The sequence below is a fragment of the Dysidea avara genome, chromosome 1, assembly GCF_963678975.1.
Source record: "Dysidea avara chromosome 1, odDysAvar1.4, whole genome shotgun sequence".
Classification (NCBI taxonomy): domain Eukaryota; kingdom Metazoa; phylum Porifera; class Demospongiae; order Dictyoceratida; family Dysideidae; genus Dysidea; species Dysidea avara.
Genome location: NC_089272.1, coordinates 35,495,464 through 35,516,753, shown reverse-complemented (window position 1 = coordinate 35,516,753; position 21,290 = coordinate 35,495,464). Strand labels below are relative to the sequence as shown.

Sequence of the window (21,290 nt, the reverse complement as noted above, 5' to 3'; positions counted from 1 at the left end):
ATGGAAGTGGAACAAACTATTAGCATCACTGAAATAGAGGTAACTGACAGTGGAATATTAAATTGCTCTGTTGTCATTGATGGTGTGGAGTACACCAGTGAACCATATGACTTACAACTATCAGGTATTACATGTACTGTTATTATAAGCTACAAAACAAGTTTCAAGCAATATAGTTGTTTATGCTCAATCTGTATAGTACGTATATGGGAAACCAGAAAACGTGTAACTTTCTTGACTCATAAGGAAAAATTCAACCATGGTGTGGCTCTATAAGGATATGTTTTCTCCACAGATTTTTTAGTCTGAATTCATTCAAATAATGTTTTCACTTTATTAAGGTTGACCAAATACTATACGTCTAAAGTACATGGATATTACTGATTTATTGAATGCACTTAAGTGAATGTAAACAGAGGTACAATCCTTATATAATGGTAGCGTATAACCAGTGCAACGTACACATATTAAATGCCTTGATGCTATATTGAATAAGCTCTAGTTTTTATAATAAAAGTTGAAGAACATCTACCTTCTTCCTCTACTATTGATCATGCAATTTACAAAGCTTGTTGTGGCAATTATATTTCTTAAATAACAAGCATGGTGTAACACATTACTAATTGCTTTATTTTGGTATTTGTTTTGCAGAATTTATTCCAACAATTACACTGCAACCATCTGGAGTCATGCGAGCGTTGGTTGGTGAAATGCAGGACATTGTTTGTTCAGTAACAACAGCGTTTAGGACAGATGCAAGTGAAATAACTCTAACCTGGGTAGGACCTGATGGGGTTATAACAGAAGACAATAGAGTGTCCATTATTCCAACATTTTCTGATGGTAACACTTATACAACAATCCTTCAATTTGACTATTTGATGGAAGGTGATGAAGGGGTGTACACTTGTGATATAAAGATTGGTGAAGATGTTGATTCATTATCTGTGGAACTCCAAAACCTTATTAGTAAGTACTGTACATGATAACAATTAACATTGGTAATAAATTTTTAGCATGCATATTCATTGTTTTCTGGTTACATCTTGATCATAAAAGAGAGGCATTGAAATAAATACATGGTTAATAAAAACAAATTGTTGGACAGGTACAAACGTTTATCCACACAAAAACAGCCAAACTGTGAGGAAAAGGTTGCAACCTGGGTAAAAAGTTATGAAATTAAAGATAGTGACCAAGGTGGCAGTCAAGAAATCGATGCAATGATGTTAATACTAAAAGATACTAATAATGTTCACAGCCATTATCAAAGTTTATTAAGTCCGAACATCATTACTATTAAAATTCATTAGCATTAACATCAATGCAGCCATTTCTTGGCCACTACTTTTGATTTTACCACTTTTTAGTGAATGCCATACCATTTTTTTGCAGCTTGGCTGTTTTTTTTTTGTGGATTTCATATTTTGTACTCTATGGCTGGCTTTGGAGTTTGTTACCCAATTTTTTCATATCTAGACACAATGATGGTTATTGAAGACAGAAGCTGTAATCGCGTATGACTTGTTGGTTATACTACTCTAATAAAGCACACATTTTGAGGAAGTAGGCCACATAAACCCCTCAAAGAAGAAAAATATAACTTTATTTGCCTGTATCTCATGGATGGCTTCATCGTATCTAATCAGATTTGTTGTGTGGCCTCCAGCCTATCTAGCAAACAGTTATAATGCAAAAAATGGTATGCTTTGGAGTGGAGTTATGCAGGCATAAAATTATGTTTTCTTCCTTCTAATAAATACACAGTGTGACTTGCCAGCTTTCTTAGCCACACAATGCACTGTCATGTGTCTTATCAATCATGTGCCAATTGGTAATATGTATATTGTTTATCCGTTATTGCAGTTCCAAGTCCTGTGGTCCATCTGAGAGCTGTAACTGATCAGATTTCTGATAAAGCACTTACGCTGGAATGTAATGCAACAACAGTGAGGGGTATCACAAGCAGTGTGGATATATCAATATTATCACTGGATACATTTGAAGATGTAGATCCCATCATAGTTGGTAATTCAGCAGTGTATAGTGCAAATTTCACACTGGAAGAATTGACTCCCTTTGATAATGGCAGACTTCTAGTCTGTTTGGTAAACATAAATGGTACCACTTCAATTGATACATTAATTTTGGATGTCTTAGGTAAGTATAAAATTATAATGTGTATTTGTATGTTTTACTTAGTTTGACTATTTAAGAGGTTTGTAAACAAATTGGCAGCAGTTGTTTATGTGTATCTTCCCACACATTATACTATGGATAATGTATAAACAACATGCATATAATAAGTACAAGTTGAGCTCAATCCTGAAAAATAGCTAAAATTAAAAGTGGATTTTTTCTCAACAGAGTTAACATTTCAGCCAACCAGATGATTAGTGGTAACAGCAAAGGTGTCAGCAACAGACACGTATGGTTTGGCTCCATTACAAGTTTGGGAAGGGATGTAATGAACACTGTACTTATATGGCTTCCCCATAGGAAATGTATTGTAAAAATTTTGATTGGTCATAAATATTATGTCAGACATTTGAACAAAAGGATTTTGAAATATTTTTAGCAGGTCAAGCAGTACTACAAATGAGCTAAATTTTAAGATCGTGTGTACTGTAATTGTAATTGTATCCATTGTAAGGTAATGTAATATTAAGTGGGACATTCGAAGAAAGCCACTCTACTCTTGTCACATTGCATACACGAGGCAGGAAAGAATATTCTAACTAATGCACACACAAAAGATCATGTGTACAACTACAATAATGAATAACGTTAAGTTCCATGATGCCCTGTGTTTAAAATTTGGATGGCAACCTGTTAACTTGCCTCAGACATGTGTTTGTGGTAAACCCTTTTATGTGGAGCATGCCTTTACTTGTCTCTGTGGCGGGTTTCCATCTATCCGCCACAATGAAGTCAGGGATTTAACTGCAAGTGAAGTCAGTCATCATTCTTGACAGACTGAACTTTGAGGTTTACTATTATTACCTTTGTTTTTTTAACAGTCAAAATAGTTACAATTGAAGAAAAAATATTATAATTATTATGGTATATTACAGGTGTATTAAATTTGTATCAATGTAATTGAGCATGCACTGTAATTCAGTGCCCAGTATTAGAAATGCCATTCTTAGGGTTGCTGAGTAACGTCTTCCTGCATTGGATAAATTCAAAATAGAATTTTGTTTTATTGTAGAAATGAAGAGGCCTGTGTTTGCAATGGCAGTCAGCTGTCAGTATAGGCCTGTGTCTAATATGCCAGCGTATTAAAAAGCATAATAGGCTGGAGTGCTATGCCAGCATAATGATAGCTTATTAGGTGGATGTTTCGAACTATGGAGTTTAAATAGATCCATATACTCCCTAATAGAGCAGTCAATGGAAACTGAAAATTGCAATAGAGCACTCAAATGCATTGTACATGGTTCATTAGATCAATACTCTCTAATAGAACAGTCACTTTGTAGCGAAATACTCTAATAGAGCATTTGATGATTAAAATGATCCTAGACAATTGTAAGAAATGTTGCTAACCTAGGAGCATAATGCAAGCATAATGGGAACACCTGAAAAGCATAAATGGTGAAAGTTTTGGGAAATTTCTGAAAGCATTTTGGGAAAAATATTGAGTATATTTGACTCAGGTCTATGTCAGTCCTTGTTTTTTTTTGATAGTAAGTAAATGGACAATTATATTTATGTAACAGCTTTAGTGGGGAGATCAAAGACAAATCCCAGTATACAATGTTCATGTACACTACTCATCAAGCGCAGTGTTTGCCATGTTACCACTACTCAGCTGGAATACAACTTCCAGCATTCTTTGCCATGCTACAACTTCATTGGAATGCAGTCAGAAATTCCAGACCCTTTAGAAGTATACCCAACACACTGAAACACTTTCCCCTCACTATTTACATGTTTCACATTTACATAAAACCTAATAGACATAGTGCAGTTGGTACAATTTTTAAAAAGACACTACAAACCAACAAAGAAACACTAGACAGTGCATGCTATACAGTTCCACATGCACTGCACCCCCCTTTAAAGAGATTTCACCAATCAATAAACAGCACACACTTCAGTAATTGTATCTTACTACTAGTGAAATATGAAAATACAAACTAATATAGCCACTCACATGATTCTTCTTTGATATTCAACACAACATTAAGACTAGAACCATCAATTCTGCTGTTTTCTAGCAGTGCGCCACATGTTCCATTGTCTTATAGTCTGTCTACATCAATGTTTTGACAACAAAACATGTCTCAGTGGAAGGCACCACTACAATTCACCTCGGATTTCACACTCCAGAGAGATATTTTTAGCCATTCTCACATAGTCCAGTGCAAAGGTTGACACTTTCATATCCCACACTCAAAATAAAAATCAGTTGTACAGATTTAAATACAAATTGCTAACTGTATGTGGTTTAAGGAAGTCACTAATTAGGAAGTATTACATATTGGTTGGTAACATGAATGTCAGTAAACTAAGAAGTATTACATAACAGTTGGTAACATAGACCTGTTTGGGGTTTGTCTGATATGTACACCCAATGCCCGGCGGCACACATTTGGATATGTACACCCTTGTCTTCATTTGCTGCGCTCCCTCAGGCATTGGGTGCATATATCAGGCAAACCCCTCACCACTGTGTTTCAACTATTAATAACATAATGACAAAAAAGTAAATTTTATAAGGTCATATTCACAGGCTTTAAGCCTTCTCACATGTCCCTAGGGGGATAGCATTCATAGAATATTTAGGTAACTACAATTAAAATTATATGAAATACTCTAATAAAGCATTTGACTATTATAATAATGTAATATATCCACACAAAAACAGCCACGCTATGAAAAATGGTGTGGCCTTAAAAATCCTGGGTGAAAAAAGTTTTGAAATCAAAGGTGGTGGCCAAGAAATGGCTGCAATGATGTTATTGCTAATAAATTTTAACAATGCACACAGCCATTATTAAAAGTTTTTAGCAATAACGTCATTGCAGCCATTTCTTGGCTACCACCTTTGATTTCAAAACTTTTTCACCCAGACTTTAAGGCCGCACCACTTTTTCACCCAGGCTTTTTAAAGCCGCACCATTTTTTCACAGCTTGGCTGTTTTTGTGTGGATTTCACTTCTTTTTGTACTTTATAAGACACCAAAACCAGCCTATGGCTGACTTTGAGGTTTGTTTTTACTCACATTTCTTCTTTTCCATGTTCACTGTATATACAATGATGATTATTGAAGACAGACTTGTAAATGTATTTCATTGCATGATTTAATTCAATATTTGATAACAGTATTGTAATACTCTAATAGAGTGCACATTTTTTGAGGACTTCTTATAGAACATACATAGAATGTTCTAGAACAATCTAGTACTTCTATTGGTAGATCTATGAAATTACAAACGTTTGATTATAGGCAGATTTCAACCAGAAATTTCATTTATAAAGCAGAAATTAATTGAGGTGATCAGCCAAAGTAGTATGGTTCAGTGGTTAAGGATGCAGGTGTTAGGTATGGAGGTCCCTGGTTCGAACTCTGGTAAGGTTTTTTGACATTTTTTGCACACTTTTTTACCCCGTGGCGACTGCTCTATTAGAGTATCTTGATCCCACAATTTTACACTTGCTTGGTTTTTGCTTTATAATTTTGCCGCTGTGAATCTATTGCTATTCAAACTATCAAAAGGCACTGCTACGATAAACAGCCTATTTACACACCAATTTTCAAGTTATTTCTATACTTGGTTTACCTTGTAGTCGTGACAGAACTTAGATCTTTTTTTACGTGAATAAATGCTCATAACTCCTTGAATATTTCTCAGATTCACAGAAAATTTGGTCGTGATTCCACCGTTACATGCTCTTCATTTGTGCCAAAGATCAAGGCAATCGAGTTACACATTTGCATTTTTATAGCAATTTTTGCAAGGTGTGCGAAAAGAAATCGAAGCCCCCGTACTGCATAAGAAGAAAAAAACAAAGAAATTAAAATGAAACTGTGAAGCCCATATCTCGCAAATGGCTGTTGCGAATGTAATGAAATTTGCTATGTGGTGTACCCTACCTGGGGGACAGCTATAATGCTAAAATGGTGTGCTTTGGAGAAGGAGCCATGAAGCTATGCACGCATGAAAAAGCTGTTTTCTTTCTTCCTTTAAATATACTCATGGTGTGTGTGATCACTGGCTTTCTTGGCTGTACGACACACTACCGTGTGTATTGATACCATATTAAATTTAAGTAAATTAAATCAATTTAGCAAGACCATCAAGATCATTCACCAATGGCAAAGCACTAACATATGCACCTTTATATGGTACAATAATTCAAATTAGATAAGCATAATCAGAAATCCCATACATTGCAAACTTTAATTGGTTGTAGATAGCTACTCATATCTGGGAATGTTACCTGTCTTACGCATGCACACACACACACACATGCACACATACACACACACCCATACAAAGTAAAGTCTCTGGCAGCGGCAGCCATGCAAAGCATAGTTATTGTCACCTAGCAAACCAGCACTTAGATGCATATTTACCACTTAGCCTCTAGTAACCTGCAGGAGGTCTCACAGAGAGGCTATGAAACCCAAGGTTCTATAACATCACTCAGGACAGTTGGACATTTGCTTCCCCACAGGCTCACACACACGTGCACAGAGATGGGGTAACGTGTTACGTAATATAACATGTTACATAATATATATTACAAATGCAGTAATATAACTTTAAGTTACTTTTGGAAACTGTAATTTGTTACTAGTAACAGAAAAAGTAATATTATTACGTTACGAGTTGCTAGAAGCAAAAATTAATGAGTAACTTTACCGCAATGTAATGAGTGATACTACAAGTAACAATAAACAAATAACGCATTATAAATGGATTTTACTGCCAATTATCCATTCTACTATTAATTAATCACCTTAATCCATTAACCTTTCTTCTATAATGGTGCCCAGGTGTTGCATGTACACGTGACTGATGTGCATCACATGACTTCATATTGTTATATGTTAACTTTAACTTAGCTGCCTTAATAAAAAAGTAACTTAGATAAATTAGTAACTTAATATTTGTAACTAATATTATTACGTTAGTAACGTAATATGTAATATTATTAAGTTAGTAACTTAATATGTAATATTTTACTCTTTATTCTAAGTAATATGTAACTGTAATATATTATATTGATATAAAAGTAATTTGCAATTATTATGTAATATATTACTTTCATGAAGTAACTTCCCAACTCTGTGCATGCACATGTATGCATGCACAAGCACACACATGCACACATACGTACGCACATACAAAGTAAAACCAAAGCCTTTGATTATTGTGCTAGCATGGTCATGCCTACCCAGTGAACCAGCACTGGGACACCTGTGTGCTACTCAGGTACTATGAGTCAAATTCTCCTGGAGCAGGACTAGTAACCCACAGGATGCTGTTCCATGTCCCACAGGTGAAGGTATGTATGCCCAAATTCCCACCTGGATCTTTACCCATCTGAAGCATGGACAGTTGGCTTTTGCTTCACTGGTTAACACCAAGTACCCATTGATATGAGCTGCTTCCCAGTTGACTACAGGTCACCAGGTTCCCACTGGACAGACTGGAGCAATGTGAGTAAAGCTTCTTGCACAAGGAAGCAACAACAACAGCAATTGAACATAACTGGGCATCGTGACTTTTTGATGACCAGGATGGCACTCCAGCTACTTGGCTATGCTGCCTCACACAACACACACACACACACACATACAAATTCTAGTTGTGCCCCTCCTCTCACAAGCTCCTAAATGCACTCCAGAAATGCAACAAACTACATGTAGTATAGCAGAGTAGCTTCTCATTGTAAACCAATAGTGTTGTTTTATTAAAATCCTCACCATATGGGGAAACTTGCTGTCTAAGGTAATTTTATTAGTCTGCACTGACATTGTAGGAGAAATGGACACTTGTTGTAGTACATCTATAGCTATAATACTACACAGTGATCCAGCAAAATAAGCTATACTGTGAATAGAGTTACCTTTGCAACTATAAGTAGCCTACTACCCTAATGCAAAGATTATACAAACCTGTCACTAATATACTGTAAGTTATATGTATGCATTTACCTTTCTATTCCTCTGCTATAGTGGAGCTGTTTATATTATCACCAGTTAATGGTTCAGTGTTCACCATCAATGAGACTGACATGTTCAGTGTAACTTGTAATGTTACTGGTATACCAGCACCAATGAATTTTGTATGGTTGAAGGATGGAGTAGTACAGAACTATACAACAGTACATGATTTTCATGTTACTATTAGTCACCCATCAACTCCAGTACCATATTCTACTAATGGTGGAAACATTTTGTCAGTATCACAAACACTAACATTTTTTTCAGCTGTGAATGAAGACTCTGGAATGTATACTTGTGTGGCTTCTAATGGAGTAGGGAATGGTGACAGTGTTACTTTTGAACTGATTGTTCAAGGTAAGGATCTTAACTAGTGTACCTAATGTGTACTAGTTGATTAAACCAATTGTAGTTCACCCTGAGATCACAGTACAACCTAACATCTCTACAGTGACTACACCAATTATGACACAGTTCAGATGTAAAGCCACTGGAGTACCCAAACCATATATAGAGTGGTATTATGAGCATACATCTGATTCAGTTAGCACTATAATAACAAATGGTGTTAATAATGTGATAATAGAAGAGGTGGATAGTGGAGATAGAGTATTATACAGTACACTAACACTGACTACTACAACTCATCCTGATGATAGTGGAAACTATACTTGTAGAGCAGTCAATATTGTGGATGATTACTTTAGTAGTGCCATCCTCAATGTGTTGTGTAAGTAAATATGTTTTGTACATTTGTGTAGAATGTGGTAGAGGTTACCACCAGCCAGTTTCAATTATTTTGGTGTTTTGGTCCAGGTATAATACATACTTGCATGTTGCTTCCCTATTGGTTTTTCTTGACTGCTTGACACAACATTGTCTGTCTAAGTAATTATTTCTATATGTCATACAGTATTGAGGTATAGTATGTACCACTCAAATGCAACGTCATCTCACGAGAGTGCAAGCAATTTAAAACCCCACTAATTAAAGAGTGTGGCACCCATCTCACTTGTGGGTATTCATCCCAAAAAGAAATGTGATGAATACTCATTAGCACATACCATTAATTAGTGAATCTTTTAATTGCTTGCACTCTCATGAGATGATGTTGCGTTTGAGTGATACGTACCATAAATGTAGTTTAGTTTCAATGTCAACGTTAATCATTGTGCAGGGGTGTATGTAGCTACACCTGGGCCTGCATGGGCCAATGCTGGTACCTAGGTAGCAAGCCTGGTTATAGCGGCACCCACTCGGGCACTCCCTGAATTAATACAGACTTAAATACACACTTGCTATATTTTTGGAGCATCTTGTGATAGTTTCCAACAATTGCTATAATAGTACCATCACAAATTGCGTATATTTGAGTTTGCCAAGATTCCTATGTCAATTTAGTATACTTCTATGTAATGCCCAGCATCATGTGATAAAATTTGAGATTTGAGCTCAGGTTGAGAGTCAAATTATGTGCTGCAATTTGGTGAAACCACTTAGTGGACAACAGTACTGGATATAAAGTAATTGTTATCTTAGACATCTAATGGTATAGACTGATGAAAGAAAGAAAAGGCAAATTTCCAGTCGGTTCTGGTGCCTGTCTTACTAGAAGCAGGACTAAGGGGGATCCGTATCATTTATTCAAGCTTTCTCAATGTTGGTTATGAATTATGCTGAAGCGCTCAGTGTGTGCAAGTAGAAAAGACAGAAGAGTGAAAAAGGGGTCGATGCTGGGGCTGGAGTTGTTATAAAGTATTTTGCCAGAAGCGTTGTGTCCGACAGAAGAATGAAAAAGAAGTCCGACATTGGGGCTGGAGGCTAAGTTAGTCCATCATTGCTTAATTTTAGCTTCTATATTAGCTTCTATATTATTCATGCAGTAATATCTTAGTCTAATAAGCTGCACAAACAGCAGTGTATAATAGCTAGCTAGGTACTGTATGCACTTTTAAACAGTTATTCAAAATCAAATGTGTAATAAGGAGTCCACAAAGATGGGCTCACATTTCTTGCTAAATAGATTGTATGGGGACAGCCAGACCTTGTGCCCAGGCAATCCAGAAAGCTAGCTACACCCCTGTTATTGTGTATACAGTGTTCACGATCATTTATAATGTTCTGTGTCGACTCGTCAACAGTTCCAGCTAACATCACACAACCACCAGTAGATGTTACAGTCAACCAAACATTCTCAGCTCAGTTTGATTGTACATCATTTGGTAATCCTATTCCTCAGTTAGTATGGAGTAGAGTAGGAGATGATGACTTCCTCAATGACAACACTGATATGATAACTGTTACTACAATGGTTGATAGTGACATGTACATTGTTACATCATCTCTGGTCATCAACTCTACTGAGAGATTCCACGATCAAGGAGTGTACAATTGTACTGCTAGTAATGGTGTGGCTAATAATGTTCATGCCGTTAATGTTAAGCATGTTGAATTGGTTGTACAAGGTAAACACATAAGCTCCATGTGTTATAAAGGTATGCATTGTTTGTTGTCCTGCAGTTCCTCCATTAGTGATACCAGTTAATAGTGTGGTAGTTGGAGTAGAAGGAATGAGTGCAGTTTTGAGTTTTATTGTTAACAATTCATTTCCACTAGTCACTAATGATAATGTGAGATGGTTACTGACTAGACAAGGGGTTACTACTGACATCACCAACAACACTATGTTTGATAACAACACATTGATCTTTCAATACAACATGACTGCACAAATGTACACATTAACTATTAGTAATATACAACCAAATTATACATCACAGTTTAATCTTACTGTGAGTAATCCTGCTGGAGTTAGCACTAACTTTATTAAGTTTATTGTTGAAGGTTAGCTAGTGGTTTTCCATAAAGGGAGCTTTAGTTATACAGTAATGTTATGTATGCATATTACTATACAAAATTCATATGGAGAATCTGTATTTAATATGCTGGACTCATTAAGACATATAGCGGGTGTACAGGGCAATCTCACTACAGTTCTCTCAGGCTTGATTAAGTATTGACGAAAACTTCAAGATAATCCAATAAAACGGTGAATAACTCTAAAGTACAGTCATTCAATTTTAATTTGAGTTTGTGGTACTCCTCAACAAATCTTTAAAATCACCATTGGTGTTGATATATACATCCAATTTAGATGTAATAATGACAGTTGAATATGTCAATGTACAACATTAACAATATCAAGACTCATGGTAGTGAGTCATGCCGCCAAGAAACTACAAAGTGCATGCCCATAAAAAAGACACGCAGCCACTACTGTGAGTTATTTACGTGTAGGGTTGGTTTTGCGATATTAGTGCTGGATTATGCAACATCTGTCAATAGATTTGTATTGCATTACATGATCAAGACACACGGTAGTGTGTCGTGCGGCCCAAGAAGCCGGCGCGTAACACCCGTGAGTATATTGACAGGAAGAAAGAAAACGCAATTTTCGCACCTCCGTAGCTCTGTGCTTCCTTGATGAAACAAGACGATTTTTGCTGTGTACAAGCCCCCCAACTGCAGCACTCCACATTCCACATTTGAGCGAAATCGCTTCGCGCGTTCCCGAGATATGCGACTTCAAAAATTGGCTCAGTTTCTTCGTTTTGTTTTCCTTCTTATTTTTCTTTTTCTTGTCGCACACTTACAAAAACTGCTATAAAACTCGAACGCCATATCCGATTGCCTTGAAATGTGGCACACAGAAGGGGAATATAAAGGCGCATCTCGGTACCAACTTTGGCTGGAATACGATAAACAGGCAAAGAGTTATGAGCGATTATTCACGAAAAATAACACCAATATGTTGTCACGCCTACAGGGTAAACCGCGTATGGGAAGAAGCTGAAAATCGGTGGGTGAATAGGTTAACTATTGAACCTTAAACCTTTTGTGGTTTGAAAGAAATCGAGCTAAAAAACAGGAAGATACAACGAAAAAACCAACAGTGTGTAGCAATTACGCAATCGAGATTAGCTTAAAAAAAACGACTGCTTGCCACGCCTACCAGATAAACCGCTTGGGGTAATGCTTTGAAAATCGTTGTACAGATGGAGTAATCATCTTAGAAAGGCTCATCAATGGTGTAGAAGAATCAGACTTAAAGCCACGGAGTTATAACACGAAATCCAACTTGGTGCAGCAAGTGCAAGATCGAGATACTCTAATAGAGCAGTCATCCTAATAGAGCAGTCACCCTGAAGAGAATTCAAGAGATCAGCTAGAAACAAGAAACCTGTATAGAGATCAGCTACACACAAGTCACCCTGTAGAGAGATCAGCTAGAAGAAGTTACCTTGTAGGGAGTTCATGCAACTATGGAAAGGGATAGTTCAGCTAGAAAAAATCACCTTGTAGAGTTCAGCTACAAAGAAACCGCCATGTAGAGAGTTCAGCTACAAACAAATCGCCCTGTGGAGAGATCAATAGAAGAAGTTACCTTGCAGAGAGTTCAGCTACAAAGAAACCATCATGTAGAGAGTTCAGCTACAAAGAAACCGTCATGTAGAGAGTTCAGCAACAAACAAATCTCCCTGTAGAGAGATCAGCTAGAAGAAATTACCTTGTAGAGAGTTCAGCTTCAAACAAATTACTCTGTAGAAAGATCAACTAGAAGAGGTCACCTTGTAGAGAGTTCAGTTACAAAGAAACCACCATGTAGAGAGCTCAGCTACAAACTAGTAACTTTGTAGAGACATCAGCTAGAAGAAGTTACCTTGTAGAGAGTTCAGCTACAAAGAAACCATTCTTTAAAGAGCTCAGCTGCAAACAAATCACCTGTACAGGATTCAGCTACAAATAAATCACCCTGTAAAAAGATGAGCTAGAAAAAGTTACCTTGTAGAGAGTTCAGTTACAAAGAAACCACCATGTAGAGAATTCAGCTACAAACTAGTGACCCTGTAAAGACATCAGCTAGAAGAAGTTACCTTGAAAGAGTTCAGCTACCAAGAAACCATTATTTAAAGAGCTCAGCTGCAAACATATCACCTGTACAGAATTCAGCTTCAAACAAATCACCTGTAGAGAGTTCAACTACAAAGAAACCATTCTGTAAAGAGCTCAGCTGCAAACAAATCACCCTGTAGAGAGATCAGCTAGAAAAAGTTACCTTGTAGAGAGTTCAGCTACAAAGAAACCATCATTTAGAAAGTTCAGCTTCAAACAAATCTCCCTGTAGAGAGATCAGCTAGAAGAAGTTACCTTGTAGAGAGTGAAGCTACAAACAAATCTCCCTATTGAAAGATCAGCTAGAAGAAGTCACCTTGTAGAAAGTTCAGTTACAAAGAAACCACCATGTAGAGAGTTCAGCTACAAACTAGTCACCTTGTAGAGACATCAGCTAGAAGAAGTTACCTTGTAGAGAGTTCAGCTACAAAGAAACCATTCTGTTTAGAGCTCAGCTGCAAACAAATCACTTGTACAGAATTCAGCTACAAACAAATCAGCCTGTAGAGAGGTCAGCTAGAAGAAATTACCTTGTACATAGTTCAGCTACAAAGAAACCACCAAGTAGAGAGTTCAGCTGCAAAGAAATCACCCTGTATAAAATTCTGCCACAAACAAATTGCCCTGTAGAAAGATCAGTTAGAAGAAGTTACCTTTTAGAGAGTTCAGCTACAAAGAAACCATTCTGTTTAGAGCTCAGCTGCAAACAAATCACCTGTACAGAATTCAGCTACAAACAAATCACCCTGTAGAGAGATCAGCTAGAAGAAATTACTTTGTAGAGAGTTCAGCTACAAAGAAACCTCCATGTAGAGAGTTCAGCTGCAAAGAAATCACCCTGTATAAAATTCTGCCACAAGCAAATTGCCCTGTAGAAAGATAAGTTAGAAGAAGTTACCTTGTAGGTAGTTCAGCTACAAACAGATCTCCCTGTAGAGAGATCAGCTAGAAAAAATTACCTTGTAGAGAGTTCAGCTACAAAGAAACCACAATGTAGAGAGTTCAGCTGCAAAGAAATCACCCTGTAGAAAATTCTGCCAGAAACAAATTTCGCTGTAGAAAGATCAGTTAGAAGAAGTTACCTTTTAGAGAGTTCAGCTACAAAGAAACCTGTAAAGAGCTCAGCTGCAAACAAATCACCTGTACAGAATTCAGCTACAAACAAATCACCCTGTAGAGAGATCAGCTAGAAGAAGTTACCTTGTAGAGAGTTCAGCTACAAAGAAACCATCATTTAGAAAGTTCAGCTTCAAACAAATCTCCCTGTAGAGAGATCAGCTAGAAGAAGTTACCTTGTAGAGAGTGAAGCTACAAACAAATCTCCCTGTAGAGAGATCAGCTAGAAGATATTACCTTGTAGATAGTTCAGCTACAAACAAATCACCCTGTAGAAAGATCAGTTAGAAGAAGTTACCTTTTAGAGAGTTCAGCTACAAAGAAACCATTCTGTAAAGAGCTTAGCTGCAAACAAATCACCTGTACAGAATTCAGATCGCCTGTAGAGTTCAGCTACAAACAAATCTCCCTGTAGAGAGATCAGCTAGAAGAAGTTACCTTGTAGAGAGTGAAGCTACAAACAAATCTCCCTATTGAAAGATCAGCTAGAAGAAGTCACCTTGTAGAAAGTTCAGTTACAAAGAAACCACCATGTAGAGAGATCAGCTACAAACTAGTCACCTTGTAGAGACATCAGCTAGAAAAGTTACCTTGTAGAGAGTTGAGCTACAAAGAAACCATTCTGTAAAGAGCTCAGCTGCAAACAAATCACCTGTACAGAATTCAGCTACAAACAAATCAGCCTGTAGAGAGATCAGCTAGAAGAAATTACCTTGTAGATAGTTCAGCTACAAACAAATCACCCTGTAGAAAGATCAGTTAGAAGAAGTTACTTTGTAGAGAGTTCAGCTACAAAGAAACCGTAAAGAGCTCAGCTGCAAACAAATCACCTGTGCAGAATTCAGCTACAAACAATTCACCCTGTAGAGAGATCAGCTAGAAGAAGTTACCTTGTAGATAGTTCAGCTACAAACAAATCTCCCTGTAGAGAGATCAGCTAGAAGAAATTACCTTGTAGAGAGTTCAGCTACAAAGAAACCATCATGTAGAGAGTTCAGCTGCAAAGAAATCACCACTGCCCAAATTTCAAGGCAATAGCTCTTTCCAATCTGAAGTTATCAATTGTCAAAGTTGGCAAATTGGATGTGTGGAAGGCCCCTTTTCGCTAATCTGGTCACATATGTATTATATGTGACCGGATTTGCGAAAAAGGGTCTTCCACACACATCCAATTCTATGAACTTGAATGACCATACCTTTGTGCTCAAAGAAGATACTAACCTGAAATTTTGTTCATGTATTAACCTATGTATGTTGTTACTCATCACTGTCCAAATTTCAAGGCAATACTTTCCTATCTGACATTATGAACTGCCAAAGTTCGTAAATTGGATGTGTGTGGAAGACCCCTTTTCGCAAATCCGGTCACATATATATAATTTGTACATTTACTGATAAAATATTTAAAAGTACATCTACTTCATCTTTTCTTCTTCCTGTAGTAAAGAAAAAAAACATAGGTTAAAAAAGTCCCAAAGCTGGCCATAGGCCGGCTTTGGGGTATACAAATACAAAAAGAAATGAAATCTAATCCAAAACAGCCAAGCTGTAAAAAAAGTGTGCGGCCCTCAGAAAGGCTATGGTGAAAAAAGATGTGAAATCCAAGGTGGCGGCCAAGAAATGGCTGTGATGGTAGGTTAATGGTAAAAATTTTAATAACGACAATTCAGGTGAATTTTTGTGCCGCTTCACAAAATTTACCTGAATTGTCATTATTAAAATTTTTACCATTAACCTACCATCACAGCCATTTCTTGGCCGCCACCTTGGATTTCACATCTTTTTTCACCATAGCCTTTCTGAAGGCCGCACACTTTTTTTACAGCTTGGCTGTTTTGGATTAGATAATATTTTTGGGAGTCATCTTCGTAGTTTTCTTGCAACCTTGCTAAAATAAAATGTAGGCCTCGCTAAAATAAAAAAAATTGACATATTTGCACAAATTTTACTTTATTTGTCTACCTTATGTTACACCTACTCTCACGTTATACCAGTCAACACAGCCGTGTTTGTGCAGTCCATCTAGCACTGACATTATTTAATCCTGGTTTGCCCATACGTGTATTTTCTTCGATCAAACCTCTAATCCCTACAATGACTTTTAAAAGCATGATGTCAACACAAACTCTAAATAAGTTGTGAAAGCATGCAGAACCGTATGTTCCTTAGGAATGGCATTTTAATCTTTTAGACTCATAGTGCTACACCCTATGCTTGCATTTAGAATTACCAGGTGTAAGGTTTGAAGAGTATTTATAATCGTCATATTCATAATAAACAAGGTGTGAAAAACAAAGTCACAAGAGCAGGTGTTTTAAGCATAATCCATATTAATAGATTAACCACAAAGGTAAGTAGTCTGGTACATTGCAGACCCTATCCACTGGGGCTGGTACATTGCAGACCCTATCCACTGGGGCTTATTCCCCAGTGGATAGGGTCTGCAATGTACCAGACTAAAAGGTAAGGTGAATACAAAGGGCAATAAGCCTATAGAGGTAAACACCTATCACCTCTATGTAGTGTGCATCATGCATGGATCTTGTGTTGTGGCTTCCATTAATCATTATGCACATACCATGGTGCAACAAAATTTTGTAATTGAATGTGGTTTGCCGGTGACTGTATGAGCTTCTGTTGTACCATGGCTTTCAAGTTTTGTAACACATTGCTGTAATGTGGCTCGTGGTTTGCTGGTGACTTGGGGTTGTTCCACACAACTTACACAATATTTAAATTTCATGGATAAGATGGCCATGAAATCCATGATTTGCCTTATGATAAACATACAACAATGCTATTACAACATGTAACACAACTTTAATCAACATCAAGACATTACTAAAAATAGTTTAACACCAGTGATGATTTTTTGCGAGATGCCTGCATGATGACACAAGATTAAGTGAGACCTGTAAAAGAACAAGCAGGTACTAAACTTTACCTTAAATTAAACACACATGTAACTACCCTGGAATATCGGAATAACCTGGAATAACTAACCTCTTTGGAGCTGGCCTGATAGAATCAACCTTGGTTTTAAAACTATTTAAAATGACAGGAAACGTAGCTGTTTGCAACTTGTACAGTGGGTACTCTGGAAGGTAATGAATTTGTGTAAAACGTGTGAAAATTTGGTGCACATAGCTTCAACCACCATTGGCAAGCTACATTGCACTAAATGCTTAATATCTAGACACATGGTAGTGTGTCGTGCGGCCCAAGAAGTCGGCGCGCCACACCATGAGTATACCGTATAGCTGGTAATTTTCGAAAGGTTTTTATTTTCGGATATTTCGAAGAGGCCCTTCTCTTCGAAAATAAATACCCACGTCCGGTCGTTTTTCAAAAATAAATTCCCACAAGTGAAAGTAACCGTCCAACTTTCGGCGATTCGTTCGTGTATTCTTCGAGTTGTAGCTCAGTATTGTTGATGATAATGGGTAAACTGTATCGTTACTGTACCAATAACCAGAAAACAGGTTCCAGAATGGCCGTCTGCTCTAGAATCTATGGTATATGATCGAGCATGATCGTACCAGTGAATTCACTCCACCCGAGACTCCCTCAGTTTTCTCTCCAGTGCACAGGAATGGGGATTATTCCATCAGTAAGTCAGTTTTCGGCAAACATTCACGCATCTTCATAATTTGTGACACGGATTTCCGTTTATTTGAAATCCATCCGGACTTCGAAATATGCACTCTTCGAAATTAAAATCTTTCGAAATTCAGATTTTGCTTCTTGTGCGAAAATTTCTGTTTCGAAAATAACCCGCTATACGGTATTGACAGGAAGAAAGAAAACGCAATTTTCACACCTTTGTAGCTTCGTGATCCTTCTTCCAATTGGAGCCATTTTCGCTGCAGAGGTGCCCGCCAGGTTTGCCACCCCACATACCAAACTTGAAAAAAATCGCCTTAGCCATTTCCGAGATATGAGTGGCCAAAATTTCATTTTAATTTTTCTTATTCTTATTCTTTGTCTTTTCACACACTTTGAAAAAGTGCTATAAAACACAAAAGCATATTCTGATCACTTTGAAATCTGGCACACATAAAGGGAGTCCAACGACGAATCCTAGTATCAAATTTGGTGCAAATTTGATGAATGGTTCAGGAGTTATTACTGATTATTCGTGTACAACAAGATCGATTTGTTGTCACGCCTACAGGGTAAACCGCTTCTTGGAATGAGTTGAAATCAGTTTGTGGATAGATCAACCATTGTAGTAGTGCCTTTTGGTGGTTTGAAAACAATCGAAATTAAGATCATGGAGATATGACACGAAACCAAAGGTGTGTAACAATTACGCGATTGAGATTCATGAATAAATTACTAATAATTTTCATGCCTACCAGGCAAACCGCTTAGAGCAATGAGCTGAAGAGCGTTTTTACATAGCTTTGTGTTAATGCTGGTAAAAAATTGTACCTGCTGTCACGGGTGATAAGACAGATTTCCTGCGGATTCATTCTCATTTGTTAGAAATTTAAGTATGCTGATTTCAATCTTTCACATACACTGCATATTACCTTAAGAAACATTGTTAGTATAGACATAAAATATTATACAAAATGCTGCACAAATGGTGTGTAGCTTAATATTCTTAAAGTGTAAATGATCTGTGTGCATGTGTAGGTGTGATGTGTGAAAACATTACAACAACAGTTGAAGGATCAGTAATAACAAACTGTCAATCTGGTATATCAGGATATGGTCGTGATGGGGATACATGTGTCATCACATATCACAATGTAACTGAATTGTGGGTTTGTCAAGAGAGTAGGCAGTGGATGATGATGTCTAGTAAGCCTATTATAGTCACTGTTTTGTTCTCTACTACTATCGATGTTGTATAATAGTGTATAAGATCTTTTTTTTTTTTTTTCCTTTTTTAGTTTTGGAATTGCCATCAGACATATTCTCTAGTCAAGCTGTGAATGTATTGGATAGCGTCAATTATACTTGTGTTGCAAGGGGTACTCCTATGCTGTCACTGAGTTGGTCATTTCCTATCAGTGATGACAGAGTGAACATTAGGACTAACAGAAATGGTACCCAGCTAACCTCCATATTGACCATAGACTCCACTTTGTTGAGTGATACTGGAGTATACATCTGTAATGTTTCAAACCAACAATTTAATGGATATGTGTCTTACAATCTAACAGTTGGTGAGTATATTACTGCTATTATGCATGTACAGTTGTGTAAGTACTGTTACAGCCGACTGGTCACCTTGTTCTCAACAATTGGCACTAGTTAATGCCCACTGCCCATCCAGGCAAACACACTTTTATAATAATAATATTACACACAATACAGTGAAACATACTCCCCTTAAAGTGACAAAACGCAACCTATATACAAACCATGTACGAATGGCCTAGCATAATAAACAACTAGTACAATTATAACTATAGCTTCTACTATGAAATGTCCAGTCCTCTTGACAGGGCAATTGCTAATTCATTATCCTTGCCCAGTATGTGCTTAATAATTAAGTCATACCTTTGGAGTGCTATGATTTATCTCAACAATCATTGGTTCTTGTCCCTGAGTCTGTTAAGAAATTTCAGAGGATTATGATCCATAAATACTAACATCGGGTGATAAGTAAAAATCAAAGTGTTGGAGTGCTAGTATAAGTGTCAACATTTCCTTCTTACTTGTGCAGTAATTTTGTAGGCTCTTGTTGAATGTCTGTGAAAAATAAGCAATAGGGTGCTCCACACCACAATGATCTTCTTGTACCAACACAGCACCAATTCCAAGGTCATGACATCAACCATCAATATACAGTAGAAGGTTTGTCAAACTGTGGAGTTACTAACACAGGTGCAAACATAAGCAAACTCTTTATCTTCTTAAAAGATTCTGTACACTTCATACCCCAATCAAACTTTTGATCCTTATGAAGAAAGTGTGTAAGGGGTTCAGCAACAAGTGAGAAATTTCCTATGGCCAGCCATTACTAGAAAACGCATTGGCTTTTGTTGATTTGCAGGAATAGGGAACTTCATAACAGCTGCCACTTTAACATCTACTGGTTTGACATGGCCTTGACCAACAACAAGTCCTAAGTATACAACATGGGTGCATCCCAATTCTGTCTTAACCAGATTAACCATTATGTGGGCTTCACACAGCCTAAGAAAGAACTGCTTCGTATGGTCTAGATGCTCATCCCAGCTCACTGCATAAATCACCACATAACTTCACATCCCTGGAGACTGGCAATGACTGTTTTGATCATGCATCAAAATGCTGCTGGGAGCATTTTTTTATCCTGAATGGCATCACCGTATACTGAAAGAATCCATATGGAGTTAAGAAAGCAGAAGGTTCTTTCACTCTAGCAGTTAAGGGTACATGCTGGCAACCCAACTTGTTCCACATTGTGTTCTGAACACAAACCTGAAGTTATTAATATAGTTGGACAGCTGCCTGTTGCTGATTACAAATATGGTTTGGTTGTGCACTATTCAAGTGCAATTGCATACTGAAGAGATCATGGCATATTTTGAACTCCTTAGAAATCTAAAACGCCTAGTTTCTGCTGTGCCAATGCATATACACAGTGTATCTAGCAATCAGTTGAACTGATTGTTAGATCATATCAAGAAGCAAGTGAAGTAATTCTAGGTAGATGCTGTTTGGAATAGCACTAATAATGACTATATAGTATATTCATTTGTACCATATACTATGTAGTTGGTTAACATTTAACTGAGCCCCTGGCAAATACACGAATATCAAAGAGTTGAACATATGAGGTGAACTTGTGTTCATGCCAAATGGTTTTGTACTGGAAGAAGCACATTTTAAATTGTTTACACACCTGAATCATCTATACTAATATTTTTAAAGCCTTACAATACTCACTTGCTCTTGCCTGTATTAGAGGACTTCTCAGTGCTACTGAATTTGTTCATGTAAGCCACTACTCCAACTGAATCGAGTAATGTATTTACTTGAATATCTTGTAGGCTCTAGGTTCCTTCCAACTAATATCTGTAAGAACAATGGCAAATA

The 21,290-nt window shown here is 37.1% G+C and overlaps 1 protein-coding gene across 1 annotated transcript in view; it reads left to right on the top strand.

Moving 5' to 3' along the window:
- The window catches only part of LOC136246376 (uncharacterized), a 103,096-nt gene continuing 81,806 nt past the window's right edge, over nt 1-21,290 (top strand). The window contains exons 1-9 of the mRNA XM_066037771.1: nt 1-124; nt 652-969; nt 1,867-2,160; nt 8,196-8,540; nt 8,596-8,913; nt 10,325-10,648; nt 10,704-11,027; nt 18,894-19,061; nt 19,154-19,429. Of these exons, the coding sequence (XP_065893843.1) occupies nt 1-124; nt 652-969; nt 1,867-2,160; nt 8,196-8,540; nt 8,596-8,913; nt 10,325-10,648; nt 10,704-11,027; nt 18,894-19,061; nt 19,154-19,429 (2,491 nt within the window). The remainder of the gene's footprint in view (nt 125-651; nt 970-1,866; nt 2,161-8,195; nt 8,541-8,595; nt 8,914-10,324; nt 10,649-10,703; nt 11,028-18,893; nt 19,062-19,153; nt 19,430-21,290) is intronic.